General features: G+C 36.0%; 1 protein-coding gene across 4 annotated transcripts in view; it reads right to left on the bottom strand.

Annotated features, from left to right (window-relative positions):
• ARL15 (ADP ribosylation factor like GTPase 15) overlaps positions 1-18343 on the bottom strand; it is a 431154-nt gene that overhangs the window by 195032 nt on the left and 217779 nt on the right. For all 4 annotated transcript variants that reach the window (XM_034656932.1, XM_034656931.1, XM_034656933.1 and 1 more), the window contains one exon: positions 16674-16882. In XM_034656932.1, coding sequence (XP_034512823.1) covers positions 16674-16882 — 209 coding nt within the window. The remainder of the gene's footprint in view (positions 1-16673; positions 16883-18343) is intronic.

Genomic DNA, 18343 nt, shown 5'->3' with positions numbered 1-18343 from the left:
CAGTTGTGAAAACTGCCCCCTTGAACAGTGCGCCAAGAAAGGGAGCTGCCACGTTGTGATCACTGCACAGCACAGCGCTTGGCCCACCACAGGCACGGCGTCGTTTATCTGACAGTATTTATCGAGCACCTACTGTCTGAGCAGCTATACTAGGCATCTATGCATATACCAGTAATCGAAACAGAGATCCCTTCCCCCAGGGAATTATCTGCCAATGAGATTAAAGGCAGATCAGCAGCCTCTTAACAAGAGCATCAGCTACTTCTGGAATAGAGATATGGTGCCATTCTATTAGGCAAAGAAAACAGTGGTATAATCAAGACTCAGAGTTCTTTTGAGAGTTAAGAGATATTCCCTAATGTGTTCTATCCCTCAGTGGGCCTGCAGCATTTTATAGACAGGGAGAATTTAAGGAATCCACTGCCACTTTAAGGTCAGGAGAGTTGATCTAAAATGCCAGTCTGCCTCGCCCTCCATCACACGTTACCTGGGAGGCAGAGTATTTCATAACAGGTACTAAAAAAGGGAACTATTATCTGATGTAAAAGTACCTTTTTAACTCTGTGAAGGGTGCTTTCCATTCAAGAACATCAAGGGTTACATTTAGAAAATTTGTTGTTCTCTTTAGAATGGTTAATTTCCCAAATATGACCTATTGTTTTAGATCTCCACTCTTTTTCTTAACTTGTTCCATCTGTCTCCAAAGACTCTTTTCCACCTTCCCTTCTTTTCTCTCATTTATAAAAATTGATGAATAGAAACATATGAATAGAGCCTAAAAGCTGCCGGAAATGTGTTACAGCCAGGAAAACTTAGGGAGGAGGTCGGCTGTTTACAGAAATTGCTTTTGGTGTCCTCAACTCTCTAAAATAGTCTTGTGTTCTTTCTAAAAGCCAAGATGAACTGGACATAAGTTAAGCCCAACTCAGCAGACTTTCTCCCCCAAGTACTGGAATACAATAGTCATTCTGTTTCACAAATATATAAAAACACACTTGGCTTAGTTTCTTCAATATATTACTCTCATTTCGATGGAGCTCATTTGTAAAAAGGGCTCATCTGCAAATTGGCAGCTGGGGCCTGTCCAAGTAGAGAAACATTCAAGAGAAGATTTAAGACTTAAAGATGGATGAAAGAAGGAAGGAAGGAAGGAAGGAAGGAAGGAAGGAAAGAAGGAAGGAAGGAAAGAAGGAAGGAAGGAAAGAAAAGAAAAGAAAGAAAGAAAGAGAATGAACATTAAGTTGTATATTTATTAAAAAAAATTTTTTTTTTAGTTCAACGACAAGATATTGTTGTGGTGTAGTCAAAAGAGCAAATGACTTAAAGTCCAAAGATGTGGCTATTCAGGTTACTAGTTGAATCCTGGGTAATTTATGATTTCATAAGGAAGTAATACCCTGTTTCCCAGGACAATCAAGAATTACCAGATATACACCGTCTGTGAAACACACAGTACATTACACACGTGTTAGTTCCTATTCTTTTCAGTTTCTCCTGTGTTTCCATAGTACTCAATATATTTTCATTTGCTTATACCATAATATCATCAGTTACATGTACATGACTGGAGGGAAGGGGCCATATTTTATCCATCTTTGTATCTCTTTACACAGTATTTGGACACATGGCAAGTGTGCAAAAAATACTGGTTGAAAGAACGAACAGTTGTTTTGTTAGATAACTAATTCTAAAAAACACTAAAGAGTAGGCTTAAAGTTCTGAAGCAAGGTATCATTCTTCTTTGCGAAGCTTCCTTTTGCCAATATGCAATAGGCAGGCATATCTATAAGGAGGGGTTCCTACAGATAAGTCTTCATAAGTCACTATGCAAGGCTTAAATCTGGTCTGCCTAATGTATCTTTATTCTGCTGAGCAAGTCTCCTTAGCACAGCCAAAACACCTGAACCAGGACTCTTAGGGCACAAATAAGTCTACATACATTCTATGCCCCAAGGCAAGAAGCAATTATGGGACTTGCAGCATTGCCCGCCATTTGTATGGGCTTCCATTTCTATCTCAGACACAGGTTTTAAATATTCTCTCTCTATATATAAAATAAAAAAGCCAGCAATACCAACTGTTCTTTAATCCCATAGGGAGACATCTTTTAGTGGCAAGTCTTAGAGAAATAGTAGTCCGACAAAAGCAGTGTTGTGATCAATAACTATACTTTTCTGGGGTAATATACAGACTTTTGAATGTGAAGGGAAAAATATTACAAATTCAAGAAAATCATTTTTAGGTTCCCATAATAACATTTAAAAGCCAGGCAACACGTTCCAGGAACTTGGGGGACTTCTTTGTAAGTCATCTATTTGCTTCCATGTAAAAGGCATAAACAACAGTGAAATGTAATACATACCGGTTTAGGCTTAAAGTGGAGAAGGAAGGATGCTGAAACCTAATTTGGTTTTCTCAATGACTCTGACTGTACCCTATGGGGACAAGCTACAAACACGGGCACGTTACACACAGAGACTCACATCAGAGTACATCAACGTAACCGTGCAGGGACAAATTTAAGAGCTTCCTCCAATGATCAGGATAGAAATTCACAAAAGCACTCTTGCAACATTTCTAAATGGAAAGCATGGGTCCCTCATTAAGGGTCGAACATCAGGCATTAAAAAAAAAAAAACCCACCAAAAAACAAGTGCAATGACTTGCTCAGTGTTTGGCTTCTCTTTCACATCCGTGCTTATGGGAGAACGGCCCAACCATGACAGGATGTTTAAAGTGCACAGCACTGAACAAGAATCGAGGGTTGCAAAATTATTTCATAAATCTAGAGAGAGACTGAAGAAAAGTCTGATGCCACCCTGCATGCTGCAACTCAAAGGTGAGTTAAAACCAACTCTGGAATTAATAACTCTGAGATCTCAAAGCTTTCTAATACCGGGATTTTCAACTTTGCAATTTAACAACAACCCTGCTGCTGGCCTCTCCTGACCTGTTGTGAAGTAAATCAGGCAAACTAATGTGGGCTAACAAGTCTTTTTCACACTGTTCCATCACCCTGCCTCTCTTTTTCTCCACAGACATCGCCTTCCTCCCAGTCTGTCTAGCCGTCCTCCTCAAAGCACACAAAATGGCCACTGTAACCCTGCATTACTGCTCATTAGATCACAGGTTAGTCAAGTGGAACTGCCCGGGGCTCCCAAAGGAGAGCTATACTTCAAAAATCTGTCCATGTCAAATGAAGAAAAAAAACCCTGAGTGTGGGGTCACCCAGATCAATGATCAAAAGAAACAGAGAAGGGCGGGGGGAAGCACACCCTCGTTTTTGTTAAAATCACACAGGTCTGATTTATTATAAGGAATACAGAGATACGATGGGGGTTTTCTCTTATGCCTGGTTTTCATTTTTTTCCCCCTAATTAAGTAATTTCTTTTAATCAGGTCCTTTTTGGTTAACTTTTGGGCTTTTGGAAAGTCTACGACTAATCCTCAAAATTTCCCCCCAAAGAAAACACACTCCAGGAAATCCAGTTTTTAGAAGGACACTTAAATATTTCCAAAAACACTTGAAAAGCAATAAAAGTAATGCACAGTAATCCACCTTTAAGGCTTGAGGAGATTCTATTTGAATCTAAACGTAAGAATGGGTGCGACGACACTCTAAAATAATCCGAGTAACCTCTTGGGCCTTCAAAGACAGCGAACAACAAACCTGTCAATCACATCATGAGAACACACCAAGTGACACGCTATAAAAAGCAGATTGCTGGGCTTCTGTGGGGCCTCAGAGAAACCTAGAAATCTGCAGGTAGAGGTCCATGGCTTGTTCAAGCATCTCCCTCATTTTCATACACCGGCAAAGCACAACCGTCTACACTCGCTTTTGCATTTTTTTTCCCCTTGAGGTAGAGCTATTAAACAGTATTGCAAAACTGACAAATTTAAAAATTAAGACACAATGATCTGGAACACTGTAAAGAACAAACTTTAGTATGAAGTTTCACAAGCCAAAATCTACAGAAGGTTTGATTTTCCTGGTTTCCTCAAAACAGCAGAGAAAGTACATTTTGTCAGCGTAATGATTTAAAAAAAAACAAACAAACAAACAAAAAAAACCCGTTTGACAAGAACATAATCTAATATGAACGGTAGTAAAATAAACTGATTGCTTACAATTTAATCTAACCGAAGTTGTTAAGAGTTAAGGTCTTCATTGCTTTTGAAAAATATAGATATATTTTTGGTATTTGGAATTTATTCTTGAATCACTCTCCAAAGTAAAAAACCATACGGTCCCTACACTGCATTTTCTGTCTCGTTTCTGTGTACTTAAACACTCATGACACTATGCCAGGCACAGGTAGAAGTGTTATTTAATCCTCCTAACACCTCTGGCCAGAGGAGGCGGAGGACAGGCCTGGAGGAGCTGACAGTTCATCTTGAGCACTCTCTGTGCTCAGTCCTTCCTTAATCCTCACTACTTGCCATGAGATAGGTGCTAGGACTATCCTCATTTTGCAGATGAGGAAACAGATTTAAGTTTTTGCTCAATGTTATTCAACTGGCCAATGGTAAGAGGGATTTAAATCCAGATGGTCTGACCTCAGAGTCTTACTGTCCGTCACCTCTAAGCCCAGAGTGTTAAGTTAAATACCCATCAAGTTAAATGTCTGTATATCCTATGATCTAGCAATTCCAACTTGACATACACACACTTGAGAAATACCTGCATATATACACAAGGAAACGTGTGTAAAGACACTCGTCAACAGCTTTGTTTGTAATCACAAAAATCCAGAAACAACCTAAAAGTTTATCAATAAGAATAAATAAATAAAATCAGGGCACAGTCATGCCTTGAACATAATATATCAGTGAAAATATATAAGTCAGACTTACATATATCATATAATCTCAAAAAATGTAATGAAGAAAGCATGACAAAGTATGCACTTTAAGAAATTTTTATCACACAAAACATCACTGTATACTACTTAGAGATACATACATATGTATTAGAAGTATAAAAATGTATGTTGGGAAAGATACCAACTTCAAGATACACTCACTTCTGAAGAAGTGAAGGGAAGGGGCTTTGAAAATGCATTTTTACGGATTTAAGGAAAAGATCTGAACAAGTAAGGTGTTTGCTGAATCTGGATAATGGGTGGATGAGTTTCACTGTTATATCATTTTTTTGTACTTATCTGTATCTTTGAAGTTTTTCATACTGAAAATAATTAAAAGTATGATTCCTTACATGCATCTCCTCATATACTCACAAATATGTTCTCCTGAAATCAGAGTCGGAGTTCCTATAAATCCTCCCACCCAATAAAATGCTTAAAACTCAAGGTAACAACCGAGAGACTAAAGTATTAACTTCCCCGAAATGATTACAGTATCCTACTGCACCTGTCTTAGAAGTACCATCTTTAAGATAATTACATTCATTAGTATATACAGTCCATATTTCATTATGTTGTTAAGCAAAATTCATTAAGTTAGTGTTTCTAACCTTTTGACATTCTAAGTGTGGTAATCACGTAGACCAGCTGAAGGCTGAGAGTTTGAGGGTTCAGCAGACCAGGGCACATGGGGAGAAAAGGGAATATTTTTCACTGTATACTTTTTTTGTACCTGCTTAAAATTGTACCATGTGGGGGTACCTGGGCGACACAGTCAGTTAAACGTCCGACTCTTGATTTTAGCTCAGGTCAGCAGCTCAGGGTCAGGAGATCGAGCCTCATGTCTGGGCTCTGTGCTCCGTGGGGAGTCTGCCTAGGAGTCTCTCTCTCCTTCTGCTCCCGCCCACCCTCCTCATTAAAATAAATAAATAAATCTTTAAAAAAATTTTTGTACCATGTGGTTTTATTAGTCATTTGGATTATTAAGTGAGATGGATTTCTAAAATTGAAATGAATGGATTTTTAAAGATGATGTGGTATTCCACGGTGATCCAAATGAAAACAACAGGCGTACATTTTCCATAGGATGGTAGTCATATAATCTTAACTGACAGAGAATGGATCAAGTAATGTCAACCACGATTCATTACAAACTTGTACATATTTGTGAGCAGGGCTGGAGAAGAGACGTTATTCCAAAAATAATTTCAGTGAAAGTAAACCCAGCAATTATAGCCTTCTCTCTTGCTTTAACATCTTCGAAATATGACATTTTTAATAGCACACATTTTTCAATTCAGCTTTACTATGGCTAAAGAACCAGATGGCAAAATCTTGACTAACTAGAATCCAAATAAGAACAAGTACTAAAGGAATTACAACTTTTGTATTCCATTTTTAACAAATAAAACTACAAAAACATAGATCCACCTCAAGTGTTTTACCAAAAAAAGCAATGTCTAGGGCCTTATATGAAGTTAGTACAAACTCAACAAAATATCCCATACTTTCTGCATCTACACTGCTAGAACTAATGTTCTGAATAATTAAAGGAGCACTGTGCATTAGAATCATTAAATACTGTATTTCCCTAGAGCAGAAAACTGTGCTGATATAGTTTAAAAGACTTAATATGAGAGAAAAAGAAAAGCTTCTGGTAAAGTATAAAAGAGATAACTATATTAATAAATAATTGCTGTTAACTGTAACAGGCTCAAGCAATCTGGTGATCTCATGTTTTACCTTTAAGTCTGTTTTCTCTTTTTCAGCTAAAAAATGAGCTTAATTTGCTTGTTAATATAAAAGTCATTAAAAAGCCATTATTAATTAAGGAAAAACAGAAAGATGTCCAAACTTGAGCTTCAATTAAAGAAAAACATCAAAGTCCATATAAAAAATATGGGAAATTGACATCTTTTTATTGCCCCAAACATGTAGACACATGCATTTTTAACACTTAATGAATCTCTACCCACTCATTTAAATAATTCAGATATTTGGACTTACCTTTTCAGTAAGTTATGCAAGTACCATTTTAAAGGAAACTATTCTAGGACGGAGTAAAATAAATTTTCTTATATATAATAAGAAAGACTTAAGAATTTGTGTTTTTATGTTTTAGAAAATTAGGGCATTTGCTTGGGCACAAAGATTTGCTTCTGTATAATGACAATAACCATAACAAATACTACTTAGTGCATATAAATTATCCCTCTATCTCAAGATCTTTTTTGGCCTATTTTTTAGGCTCTCTCTAATGATTATTCAGTCTTCTCTTCAATGCAATATGCGAAAGCATCATGAGAGACTCTCTTTTATAGCACCGTTAACAATTGTAACCCTTCAACCAGCTGTTCTCTAAGGATTCCTCTGCCAAGCTCTTATTTTCGTTTCATTATTTCTTTGTTCTCCTTGTCTAAACTATATGCAAGTTACCCAGATTTTCCACTCTGGCCCCTTTCAATAACGACTCATTTTGGCTCAACAAATTATAAGTCATCACCACAGTCTAAAAATAAATCATATTTTACAAATTCTACATGTTAAAATTATGATGTTCTATGGAACCTCCAAATTATTTCACGGTTTGTACACAGAACCTTCTTCCTATAAAGTTTAGTGGGTTTCACTTATCACTGATGAAAACAATTCCAGTTATTCGATGGGACTGTTTACGACCTAAGCATTTTTTATAGAGCATTCTTATTCCAGGTGTGGAATGAAAGTAAACTCCATCTATGTGCAGCAGGCTTCACACAATGAATCCAGACCCCGTAAAGCGTTATATTCTAAGCCTAAATAAAATAAAATGAAACCCTACTTGACTCCTCCTTTATAGCCTAGTAGAAAACTTGTCATTTTGTCAGAGATTTATGTGTACAAATTTCGATTTCAGAATTTCTAGCCAAGAAGGTTATTTCCATTTTACTACTGGATATGGTGACATCAAACACAGCAAAGATCTTAATAGGTCAGTCAGGGGAGAACAATGTGCTACCTGCAAAATGAGATATTGCTTTTCTTCATTAGACTTCTGTTGATACCTTCTCATTTGTATTGGAAGTCTGTGCCATACCTTCATTCCAAACCACTAGATATCCCTTCTCTCCAAGGACTTAAATCAATATTTAAATAGAGCTGTGGCTGAACATGGATGTCTACATAAAGAGATATTACTAAAGAAAGAAAAAGAGATTCTAGATTATCTGTCAACAAAAGGGAAAAGAGATTCTATGGCCAAAGTACTCGGGTGGGGGTTAGTTCGTTTCTACCAGAGTCGCCCGTGTATGCTGGAAGGGCGGCTACTTCTACGCGGTGGTCTATTGTCTGGACCACCACACACGGCTACTCACTGTTTTCAGCAAAGGCACATGTGATTTACAGGTAAAGAAAAAAAGGCAGCAGCAAGGAGAAAATGTCAGTTTCTAGGTATTCTCTTCATCTTAAAGATGAAAGCAGGTACCTTTCATTGCACATTTTTGGTCTGTGAGGAAGGAGGCCAAAAATATATGATTTTCATATTTGTGCTAATACAGCAGAGTTTTTCAAAGCCACTGCCAAAAATGGACTGGTTTTCTTACCTGCTTTTTCTATGCTTTCAGTTAAGGGTGTCTGCCTCATTATAAACCTTGCTGGCTCCCTAGACTTCTGTAGTCTGGCTTTGCTGTGATTACTGGTCAAAACCTTTAATTACAGTATATAGTTTGTGCAGCTGCCTGGAAATTGGTCTCGGGGTCAGTGGCTCTTCCCGTTCCCCTCTTTCCATTCTTTTGAAGCAATATTGCTGAACTGAAGGCATTGTTCCAGCTTTCTGGTGTGCTCTGTCTGCTGCACACTATGAATAGCTTGGCAATCACTCCAGCAATTGGTTCTTCAACTGCCTTTAGGTTGTCAATTGTAATTCATTGGCTCCAGGCACCTTTTCTCTTTTCATTCTCTTGAGGTCTTTTCTTATTTAATTTGCAATAATATTAGGGAATGTCTTCTTCAGACATGTCACTAATGTCTTCCTGATTATGAGGCTGGATGTACGGTTGACTTTCATATAGATGCTGCTAAAAGGTTTCAATATTTCCTTTATTTCTGACTTGTGATGATAATTGTTGTAGTATCTTGTAAGGAATTTGGCTTTACTTTAAAGTCTTCTTTGTAAAGAAGAATCCTCCTTGAAATATTTTCACTGGAGTTAATTCATGTAATTATAGTTACATTGTGATAACTTCCCAAAAATATAATTTTTCATTTTTGTGATAATTAAGCTTTCACATTTTCTTCCAATAATTATGCCCTCTTCTCTTTTTTAGTTTATAAATTTGAGCTCTATACAACTTCCGTAATTAGTTCACTAAGAAATAAAGCCTTCTGACTACTTAGAAATCAATGCCATGTTTTTAGAGTCCTTTGGAGGACCTGCAGTTACTCCTCAAATAATGTTTTTCGAGATTATGTAACACTCCAACTATTCAAAACAAGTTCCAATGCTTCTGCATTACAGGATTTTATTTTATTTTATTTTTAGGAAAAAAGACAACTGTCTCTTGATTTACAAAGAAAAAACGAAACCTCAGTGCATTATGTCTCAACTCCTTAGTTCTGGATAAAACCCAGCAGGGTAACCCCTCTCATTAGCCTCAGCCATCCCGGAGTAACCAAAGGTATTTTTAAGCAGACACTATGTAATAATAATAATGAAAATAATTATCATAATGATAATAACTAACGCTTATTGTGCTTTTTATCTTCAAAGCACCTTACTGACATTAACCATGTGTCTATTTTCAAATTCATTTAACTCGACAAATGTTTTATTAACTCTGTACACCATGGAATGTGTAGTAAACTGAGCTTTCTTTGGCAAATGAAATAAATAAGTAAATAAATAAGTGGAACTAGGGCCAAGGAAATCATTCTGTAAACTTTTGCCTCAGAATCACTTGTTGCCTTTTTGAATGAGAGTTCATTAAAGATTGATCTTTACAAAATACAAAATTGAAAAAAGGGTGAAGTTCACCACTACAACCACTCAAATACCTACTGCTTCAAAAAAGACACAGAAAGAGAAAGTCAAAATCTAACTGTATAGTTATGACTCATTATTGTAAAATCTTTGTGAATCTATAGGAAGAAAAATGTTAAATGTAAGAAATGAAAAAACCCTTTAAGTTTCATTAGTGTAAAACAGTTTTATGACAAAGCTAGATTTGTTCTTAATAAATTAAATTTATTGCTTTAAAACCATTTCAATTATATGCCCATTGAGCTTCATCATATACCAGTTTCCATGTGAAAAATAGTAAGTAAAAGAGTTTGCTATGCTAGCAACTGAAATAAGCTCTATATACTTCAAATATAGGCAATTAGTAAAAACGTATTAAAGGAATATTATTTAGTCAAGATGTCCTGCCACTTTCCAGGAAGGATTTTGGGAAAGAAACAGCAACCTGCTATAAGCAAGGTCCTCAAGTAGACAAGCACAAATAAGTACATAAAAATACAAGAAAACAAAGACGTGTAAATGCTGTAGTTAGAGGATTAAAGCTTTGTGAAACATGAACATGGTCAGAATGGTGAGGTTTCGCAGAAGATGCGATTTAGGAGTAATATTCAAAGGTCAGGTTTGGTGTGGAGGAAACAGGAGTCAGACTGGGTCAAGGAATCTGGATGAAGACGATGGCGTTAAAGCCAGGAGGAAAGCACAGGCATGTCTGTAAGACTGCGACATCATACCCATTCCAACAACATATAATTAAGCACAGAGACTTATACAAGCCAGAATTCCTGTCCTTCAAGGAGCTTACAATCTTGAGGGGTAGACAAAAAAGTTATAGGCCATTAACGCTAATATTATGATTTGGATATGCCCAGAATGCCTTTGGAAGTCAGAAGGACATGCACTCAGCCTTCAATGTTCAGGGAAACTTCTTGATGTCACCTATAATTGTTAGGCGGTTTTCCCAGGGCAACAGAAATACCAAGCAGTAGCTGAACGTGAGTGAGAAGAGAAAAGAGAAGGGAATTCAATTATCAAGCACATGAACATATGAGATCAGTGGCATTTCACCTGCTTCTAGAAGGAATTAGAAGATAGTACTGGTTTTTAATATGAGTATAATGGAAGACAGGAAATCTTCCTATCTTTCCTGGTTCCTATAATGGTCTGTGTTGAGGAACTGGGGGGATGAGGAGACCTGGGGATAGAAACAATCAAGAAACTGAAAAGTACTGCAGAGGTGGGAGAATTGTGCAGTGAAACACCTGGATGTGCACAGTAAATAAGAGTAAGAATTGGAAGAGGTTCCAAAATTTGCCCGCTTTACATAAAACAAAAGATATGCGTATGACCAACTGAAGGAAGAAAGTGGAAAGGAAAAGGGGTTTTATAAGAGAACATAATGAATTCTTGGCTTTATTTTTTAAGGGTATTATACTTTGTTATCACACCTAAATAATTTTCTCGATAGTATGGACCTTTCTGATGTTAACACTCGTTAATGGGAATTGTATTAGTTTTCAGTAGGCAGGGCACATTCTCATGATTATTGCTTGGTGGGTGCGAGAAATACAGGTATATGAGTTCCCTTGAATTTGGTAAGATCAAAGTGGCTAGATTTAGAATCGGTGAAATCAAATATACAATTTCATTTTTTCAAGGACTGCACATTTAATAAGTACATGAATGTACAATAAAATATTGTTTTGGTATTCAGCTAAAAGTTGCTCTTTAACATAGAAAAGCATAAATATATCTAACTATTGAAATGATGGTTATTTTCAGCTTCTCTTTCACGTTAGTAAACATTTTCAGGACATCATGGAATCATTCCGTGGAAAACAGACTTTCAAACCCTCTCATTGTTTCCCCAAGATTAAATTGTAACAGAGTAAAGTACATCTGTAAGGAATGGACAAAAAATAATTTGTATCTCATATCATTTTAGAATAAGTATATGTCCCATAAGGGAATTTTCAGTCTGCTCACACAATAGGTATGTACACTGCTCTATGTGAAATCAAATCAGTATTCTAAAATGCTGCCAAGACACAGGTCAAGATACTTGGAAGACTCCTAAGATTTAAAGTATATGACACTTTACAATCATTATTGTACAAACACACACACACGTTTCTCTCCATATACAGAGAGTAATAAAATATACTAAGCTAAGTATGTTACGTGACTTAAACACTGCTTTGTATTTTCCAATAAAAGATTTGTCATGCAAAATCAGAGATGATATTCACTACTTCATGGAGATACCAAAACAAAACAAAACAAAAAACACCACTCCACTGTTAAGCAGTATGAATATAGAATGAAAATTTTAAATTAGAGTCTTCCTATTTACAGTGTCCAAACATTTCGATCCTTCAAAACTATCTGACTGTTTGTAGGAAGGAGAAAAAGTACACAATTTAGAAATAATTATCTATAAATAAGCGTTATAAGTAAATGTAGTGGTCAAACAATATGAAATACATACTAGCAGTCTCTTCCAGAAGACGTCTATAGACTAAGAAGTGAGAACTAAAGTATTCCTGACACTGAATATTGAAAAGTATTTTTCAAAAAATATGAATATAAAATCAAAACAAATCATGGGCTAAAAACGTAATGTTTGTATCATCATAGAAATACTTGCAAATACTCTTCTCACATTTATATTTTGTTCTTTTCCAACGGAACACCACTTTCTACGTACATCACGGTAACAAACTGAATGACAACTGCAAGAAAATTGAGAAATGCCTGAGCACAAATTTTAACCGTAATGCTGACATCCTAATTTAAAAGCTGCATCTTCCTGTGCTGTAATTGTGCTATAATTAATAAACCATGGAACCAAAAGAGTCATTTTGACCTTATAATTTCACTTCAAAAATCTTTATTTCACAGTTTCCACATTTTTTAACTATTTGACAGAGTTGACTCAGTATTTGATGTACTATTTCTAAAAAAGTTAAATACTTTTGAATTAAGGATATGGACGAATATCCAATCAGACTAGACTGTTGAAAGTTTAAACTATTTCTTTCACATCGACAAAATGTGTCATTTTATAAGACAGGGTAAAGCCCAATAAAACAAAAATAAGATTTTAAAAGGCTAGGAAGTAAAAGAGTCCCAATCGGCAACTGTGTAGAGGGAAAATAGGATTACATTTATTGGCTACTTTATCAACTTAACTTCTCATAAAATCCTCCTGATCTATTAAATAACTTCAGAACTGAAGTATGCTCTCCTATGGGAGTTGTAAAACAAATTAGATACAATTACAATTCAATACAAATAAAAAGCCAACCTGTTCACCCTTAAGATGATTCTTGTTTTAGAGCTTTATTATTTAAATTGGACTAGATTTTCCCTAATGAATCAAGTGGGACCCTTGACTTAATTATAGATTTTTATACTATACTTTCTATAGAGAAACATAGTTGATAGGAGTAAATTCTGGAAAACTGTGGTAACTACACCTCCCCAAAGTGAATACAACAAACATCTGTTGCAAGAACTGCTTGGCTTTCAGACAGTACATAAAGGGTGTTATTCTTCCCAGTGTTTTGCTATTTTTTAAAAAAGATTATTTGTAAAGAAACATGTTTCTACTATCAATTCTCAAAAAGTAAAATCTTAAAATTCTAAGTTAAACACAAGTCATTACTAGGTTTATTATAAAAGGCAAACTATGCAATGTATAAGACTCCACTTGCATTCTGAAAGGGTAACAAAATAATTGGGCATATTGCCCTCAGTCTGTGGGTTACAAAGTAACTTTAACCATTGTCTTCCTTTCTTAACTCCTTCTCCACACAAACATCTCAACAGTCAGAGCAGAGGAGGGGAGTAAATATACACCCTCCTGAGATTTTCATCCTCTGTTGCAATCCCAGTGATAATTCAGCTTTCTCCTCGGGATCTCACCAGCTTCCAAACTCAACAATATCCTGTTATCCTCATTAAGTGATAAATGAATTCTTAAAGTCTTACTCAAGTGACAGGATAAATAATTGCAAATTTTTTGCATAATGCATTAAGCACAAAATGTAATAATTTCAATGGGAGGAGGAGAGGAATCACTGAGCCCTTAAGACTCCTCGTCTTTTCTTAACTGCATCAAAGACTTGTTCAGTGCTTTTGGTAAACTGAATACATTTTCCTTGATTCTGAAAGAATAAAATTTTGCCTCAGACTCACAGGTATTTTGCAAAGTAAAAACCCATCTTTTTAGCATTTGGAAATTACACAAAATGTATACAAATTAGCAGGTACAAATGAATAAAAATGTTTATAAGCAATAGAGCACAAGGCATGTAATACCCTGATAAAAAGGAGAGGAGGAGCAGTAAACAGATGACCATCTCTAAACATATTTCAAATAACACGTAAGTCTGTTCACTTTTTAATCTACCTCCTCTTCTACCCACGCCTCCTCCCCACCATTTTGAGATTACCATTCACTGAAAGTTTAAGATTCAGTTTTTACAATTCCACTTTTATGCTAACTTATTAATAAGGTATTGATTTAATCCCTAAAACATTCCTGAGGGTGTTTCAACAAGGCATCATAACACTACAATACTGAGGAACCTCTTTGTCATTCAAGCAATGAGTAAATAAGGAGCTTCCATTTCTTTTTTTGCCAAATCCAAAGCATGAGCGCTACATTATGTTTTTGACAGACTTCAAGATCTATTTGCCCATGTCTTCAGTTACAGTCTAAAATGTTAACATGCACCTGTACAGTATGTGTTTATATAACCATAGGGAAAATGCCTTAAACAGTCCTCAAAATGGTATTTGCAAATTCCATTACAAGCAAAGATTTTGAGGAAAATTTAAAGTTGATATAAATAGAAAGTCGAAGTCACACATTTTCCAGCATATACAAGTTTTGAATAATTTTCAAATCATTCCATTTTTTCTACATTTATAGGCTCTGTCTCAGTAAAAGATGAATCACAAAAAGATATTTGCCCATTTCCTAGGAAAGACAGCTAGCCAACACACACAAAGCATATTCCAGAGCAATTAATTGTTAAAAGCTTCCTTTCTTCAATGTGACAGTCTTCAATTTTTATGGAGGATTACCCTGAGTTGTGAATTTGATTTCAAGAAAACATTAGTTTCAACTTTATGATATCTAAGGAAAACAGCTTCTTAAATTTAAAAGTAAAAAATAAATATTTCAGCTATTACACATAACTTGAATAAAGGGATTTAAAGTTATAAGGTCACCTGTATATATATTTCATATGTTTTATTAAAGATGCATTACATATTATTTATGTACAAAATGTTATAGTCTATTTGTATTCTTAATACATACCTGTATTTCCCACAATGAATCTCAGAACAATGCATTTTCAGCAAGTACCTTAAAATTATAAATTAATATACCACTCATAACTACCCATCATTAGATATTATTACATCCATTCTACAGACAGAAAAACTGGTGCTGAGAAGTTAAAAGATTTACCCAAAGCCTTAAGAACGGATCACGAAGGCACCACAACCACAAGGCTGAAGATCTGCACATTAATGACTCTCTGAATAGATTTGCATTGCTTTGTTTTTATCTTAATTACTTAATATTATCTAGATTTCACAAAATCTACAAAGGAAAAAGGTGCTTGCTGACCACTTAATGCTGAATGAAGTAACAGAGGATAGACAGGAGTTCTATTTAATAAGAAACCCTTGCCTTCTTTACTATTTTCCTGAAACTTAAGTGAAAATTCTTTATGTAGTACCTCTTCCACTGCTTAGTACTTTCAACTTCAAAGTGAATTATCCAAAATCATCCCACTCAGTTATTAAAAAAATAAACTGCATTATTGCCATCTTCCAGTGGGAAGACAAGCAAAGGAACAAAGCTCTTTGGATGGGTCCCACGTTAAGTGTGAGAGAAGTCTGGAGTTAGAACATCTTATGTCCTGGATTCCTCATCCAATTTCTCAGACTAAAGGGCGGCGTTGTTCCCCTTAATTATTTTATTCCTAAGTCACTAAAGGAAGCGCACAATTTTCTGAAGGAAGGGGGGAGAAACCTATTCTGAAAATTACAGGTGTAAAGGAATACATGAAAAGTTTTGATTTCACTGTACTTAGGTTAAAATTCACTACAATTCAAGTTTTAAAAATTATTCACCTATCTTATTCCTTTAGTATCCATGAATCAAAAACTTTGCTGGGTGAGACACTGAATTTTTCCCCCCAGAACTAGACTCATGCTTTTATAGGTGAGATACAAGCTAAGAAACGAAATTAAACGAGGAAGATAAAGAATGGGTCCATATTAAAGCCTATTTGGTGGCATGGAGCTTGCAAGATAAGACATCAATTTTCAGCCTGGCTGGTTACAGAATAGGACTCATTGCTCTAGTCAACAGTGAGCATTTCAGAGGGACAAGAACATGACATTTGAGGGCAAGTGATGCATGGTAATACGCACGATGCATTCCTTGAAAAGCTGGAGAAAAGAATGAACTAACTGAGCTGGCAGGGTAAAAAATGTTCAGTAACTGGGCCTTCAGATGAGAAAATAGATGAGAAAAATATTCAGATAAGTCCTCTAACTTTTGCTAAACAGTTTTTAAAAAAAATCTATGCTTTCCATGTGGAGAAATATATATAAACAATAATTTTTATAGACTGATATAGTCTTTCTACTTTCTCAGAAAATTACGGTTTCATGTGGGAAAACAACATAACCAGCACATCCCTAATGACAGGCAAGTTTTCAGATTCCAAGGTGGCAGCAAAAGTGCAACAAACAAGACAAAGAGTTGTCACGTTCATGACACATACCTCTTGGACTGATCGAGCAGCTGGCTTGTCTTGATGATTGGCCAATATTAAAAAGGGTAAAGTGCATAACTGTGGGTGCTGAAGAGCTGAGTGCAGTTCATTTCTAGCAGTTTCTAAGTCATCTTCTGAAGAGGCACTGTCTAATACAAATATTACCCCTTGAGAGCCTTGGTAGTAGCGACACCAATATTTCCGGATATTATCAGCCCCTGTCAAAAACAAAACAAATTCTCTTTTTAAAAATAGCTTTTGGAAACTGATAAAACACTGAACAGTGCTGTTGGGCACACCTAACAGTAATTCCTACTGGAAACCAGTGCAGCTTTTAAAAATTAAGCAGAACACATGGCTGATAAGAACAAAGGCATGAGAGCCAACAGGTGGATACGGCCTTGAAGAAGAACACCAAAGGTGAGGAGTCATTCTTCATACCTTTCTTATCAAAATATGTGAGAAAAATCAGGTTACGTTTTAGACTGAAACTCAAAATGTTTTCATTTTTCTTACTAGCCCTAAATGAACTCCACTCTTTATAAACTGAGTTTGAGCCTAACTCAGAGAGCAGTGTAACCTGGCTGTTCAGAGAGGCTTTTTTCCCCCCCAGACAATGAACATTAGCTTGATATTTTCTAAAAGAACTACTTGCTGATCAGGGTAGCCTTGCTTAACTTCATCTAGAAAGTGAAAACTACTAGTACAATACCTTCATGGATCAAGCTGCTGAAATCTGTGATGAAAGAAAATCTTGATACATTTGCAAAAACCCATTTGGCAATGAGCATTCTCATGGCCTTGGTATGACAGGGTGGTCACAAAGAAGACATTGAGATTCTCATCAGCCAGGCCGCGTCTTGTTCTTTGTATTCCCAATATCCACCACAACATATAACTTGAAGCTAAGTACAGGCATGAGGGAAATGAGGGAAGGAGGAAGTGAAATTATACACTAATAAGGCTTTATGGATTTTGAGACTAGAAAGACCTGGAGAGACTGTCCAGTCCAACTGTCTGAGGAAATTGGGGCCAAGAGAGGTGAAGTGAGTAATCCCCATTTCAAATGTCTAGTCAATCACAAAATTGAGATTTGCATCTGAGTAGACAACCTATCCAGGGAGGGCATGGGCATTCCCTACTACATCATGATAACTGCTTCCTTTACTTTCATTCAATTCATGAATAGCATACGCAGTGTCTACATGGGGGAGTGGGGGGCGGGGGGGTTGAAGCTTATTGGTTAAACAACATTAGATAAAGGCACTTCATCAATTTAGTACATATGATCAAGTCTTAACTAGTTAGTAACTACATGTTAGCCATCCACTGAATATTTAGCTCCTATACTGAATATACTGTGCTAAGTGTAGAGTGTAAGAGATTAAGGACTGGAGTGTACTATACTGAATATACTGTGCTAAGTGTAGAGTGTAAGAGATTAAGGACTGGAGATGGCATGCACTAACTGGCAAAGGCCAAACGTATGCCTCTCATTCCAACTCTGTGTTCAAGGACACCATACTGGAAGCTCGAAACTGGAGAGGGGGTAATATTTTCACCATCAAAATCAACAACAGCTATCACCAGGTCTTTTCTTCCCCTGTAGGCCAGCACACCACTGGATGATATTAAGAAGCCCACATTTTTCTGGGAGAAATAGAAAGAAAAAAAAAAGT

This window comes from Ailuropoda melanoleuca, chromosome 3 (assembly GCF_002007445.2).
Source record: "Ailuropoda melanoleuca isolate Jingjing chromosome 3, ASM200744v2, whole genome shotgun sequence".
NCBI classification, from domain to species: domain Eukaryota; kingdom Metazoa; phylum Chordata; class Mammalia; order Carnivora; family Ursidae; genus Ailuropoda; species Ailuropoda melanoleuca.
The sequence above is the reverse complement of the archived record's forward strand: the minus strand, read 5'-3'. Positions and strand labels throughout refer to the sequence as shown.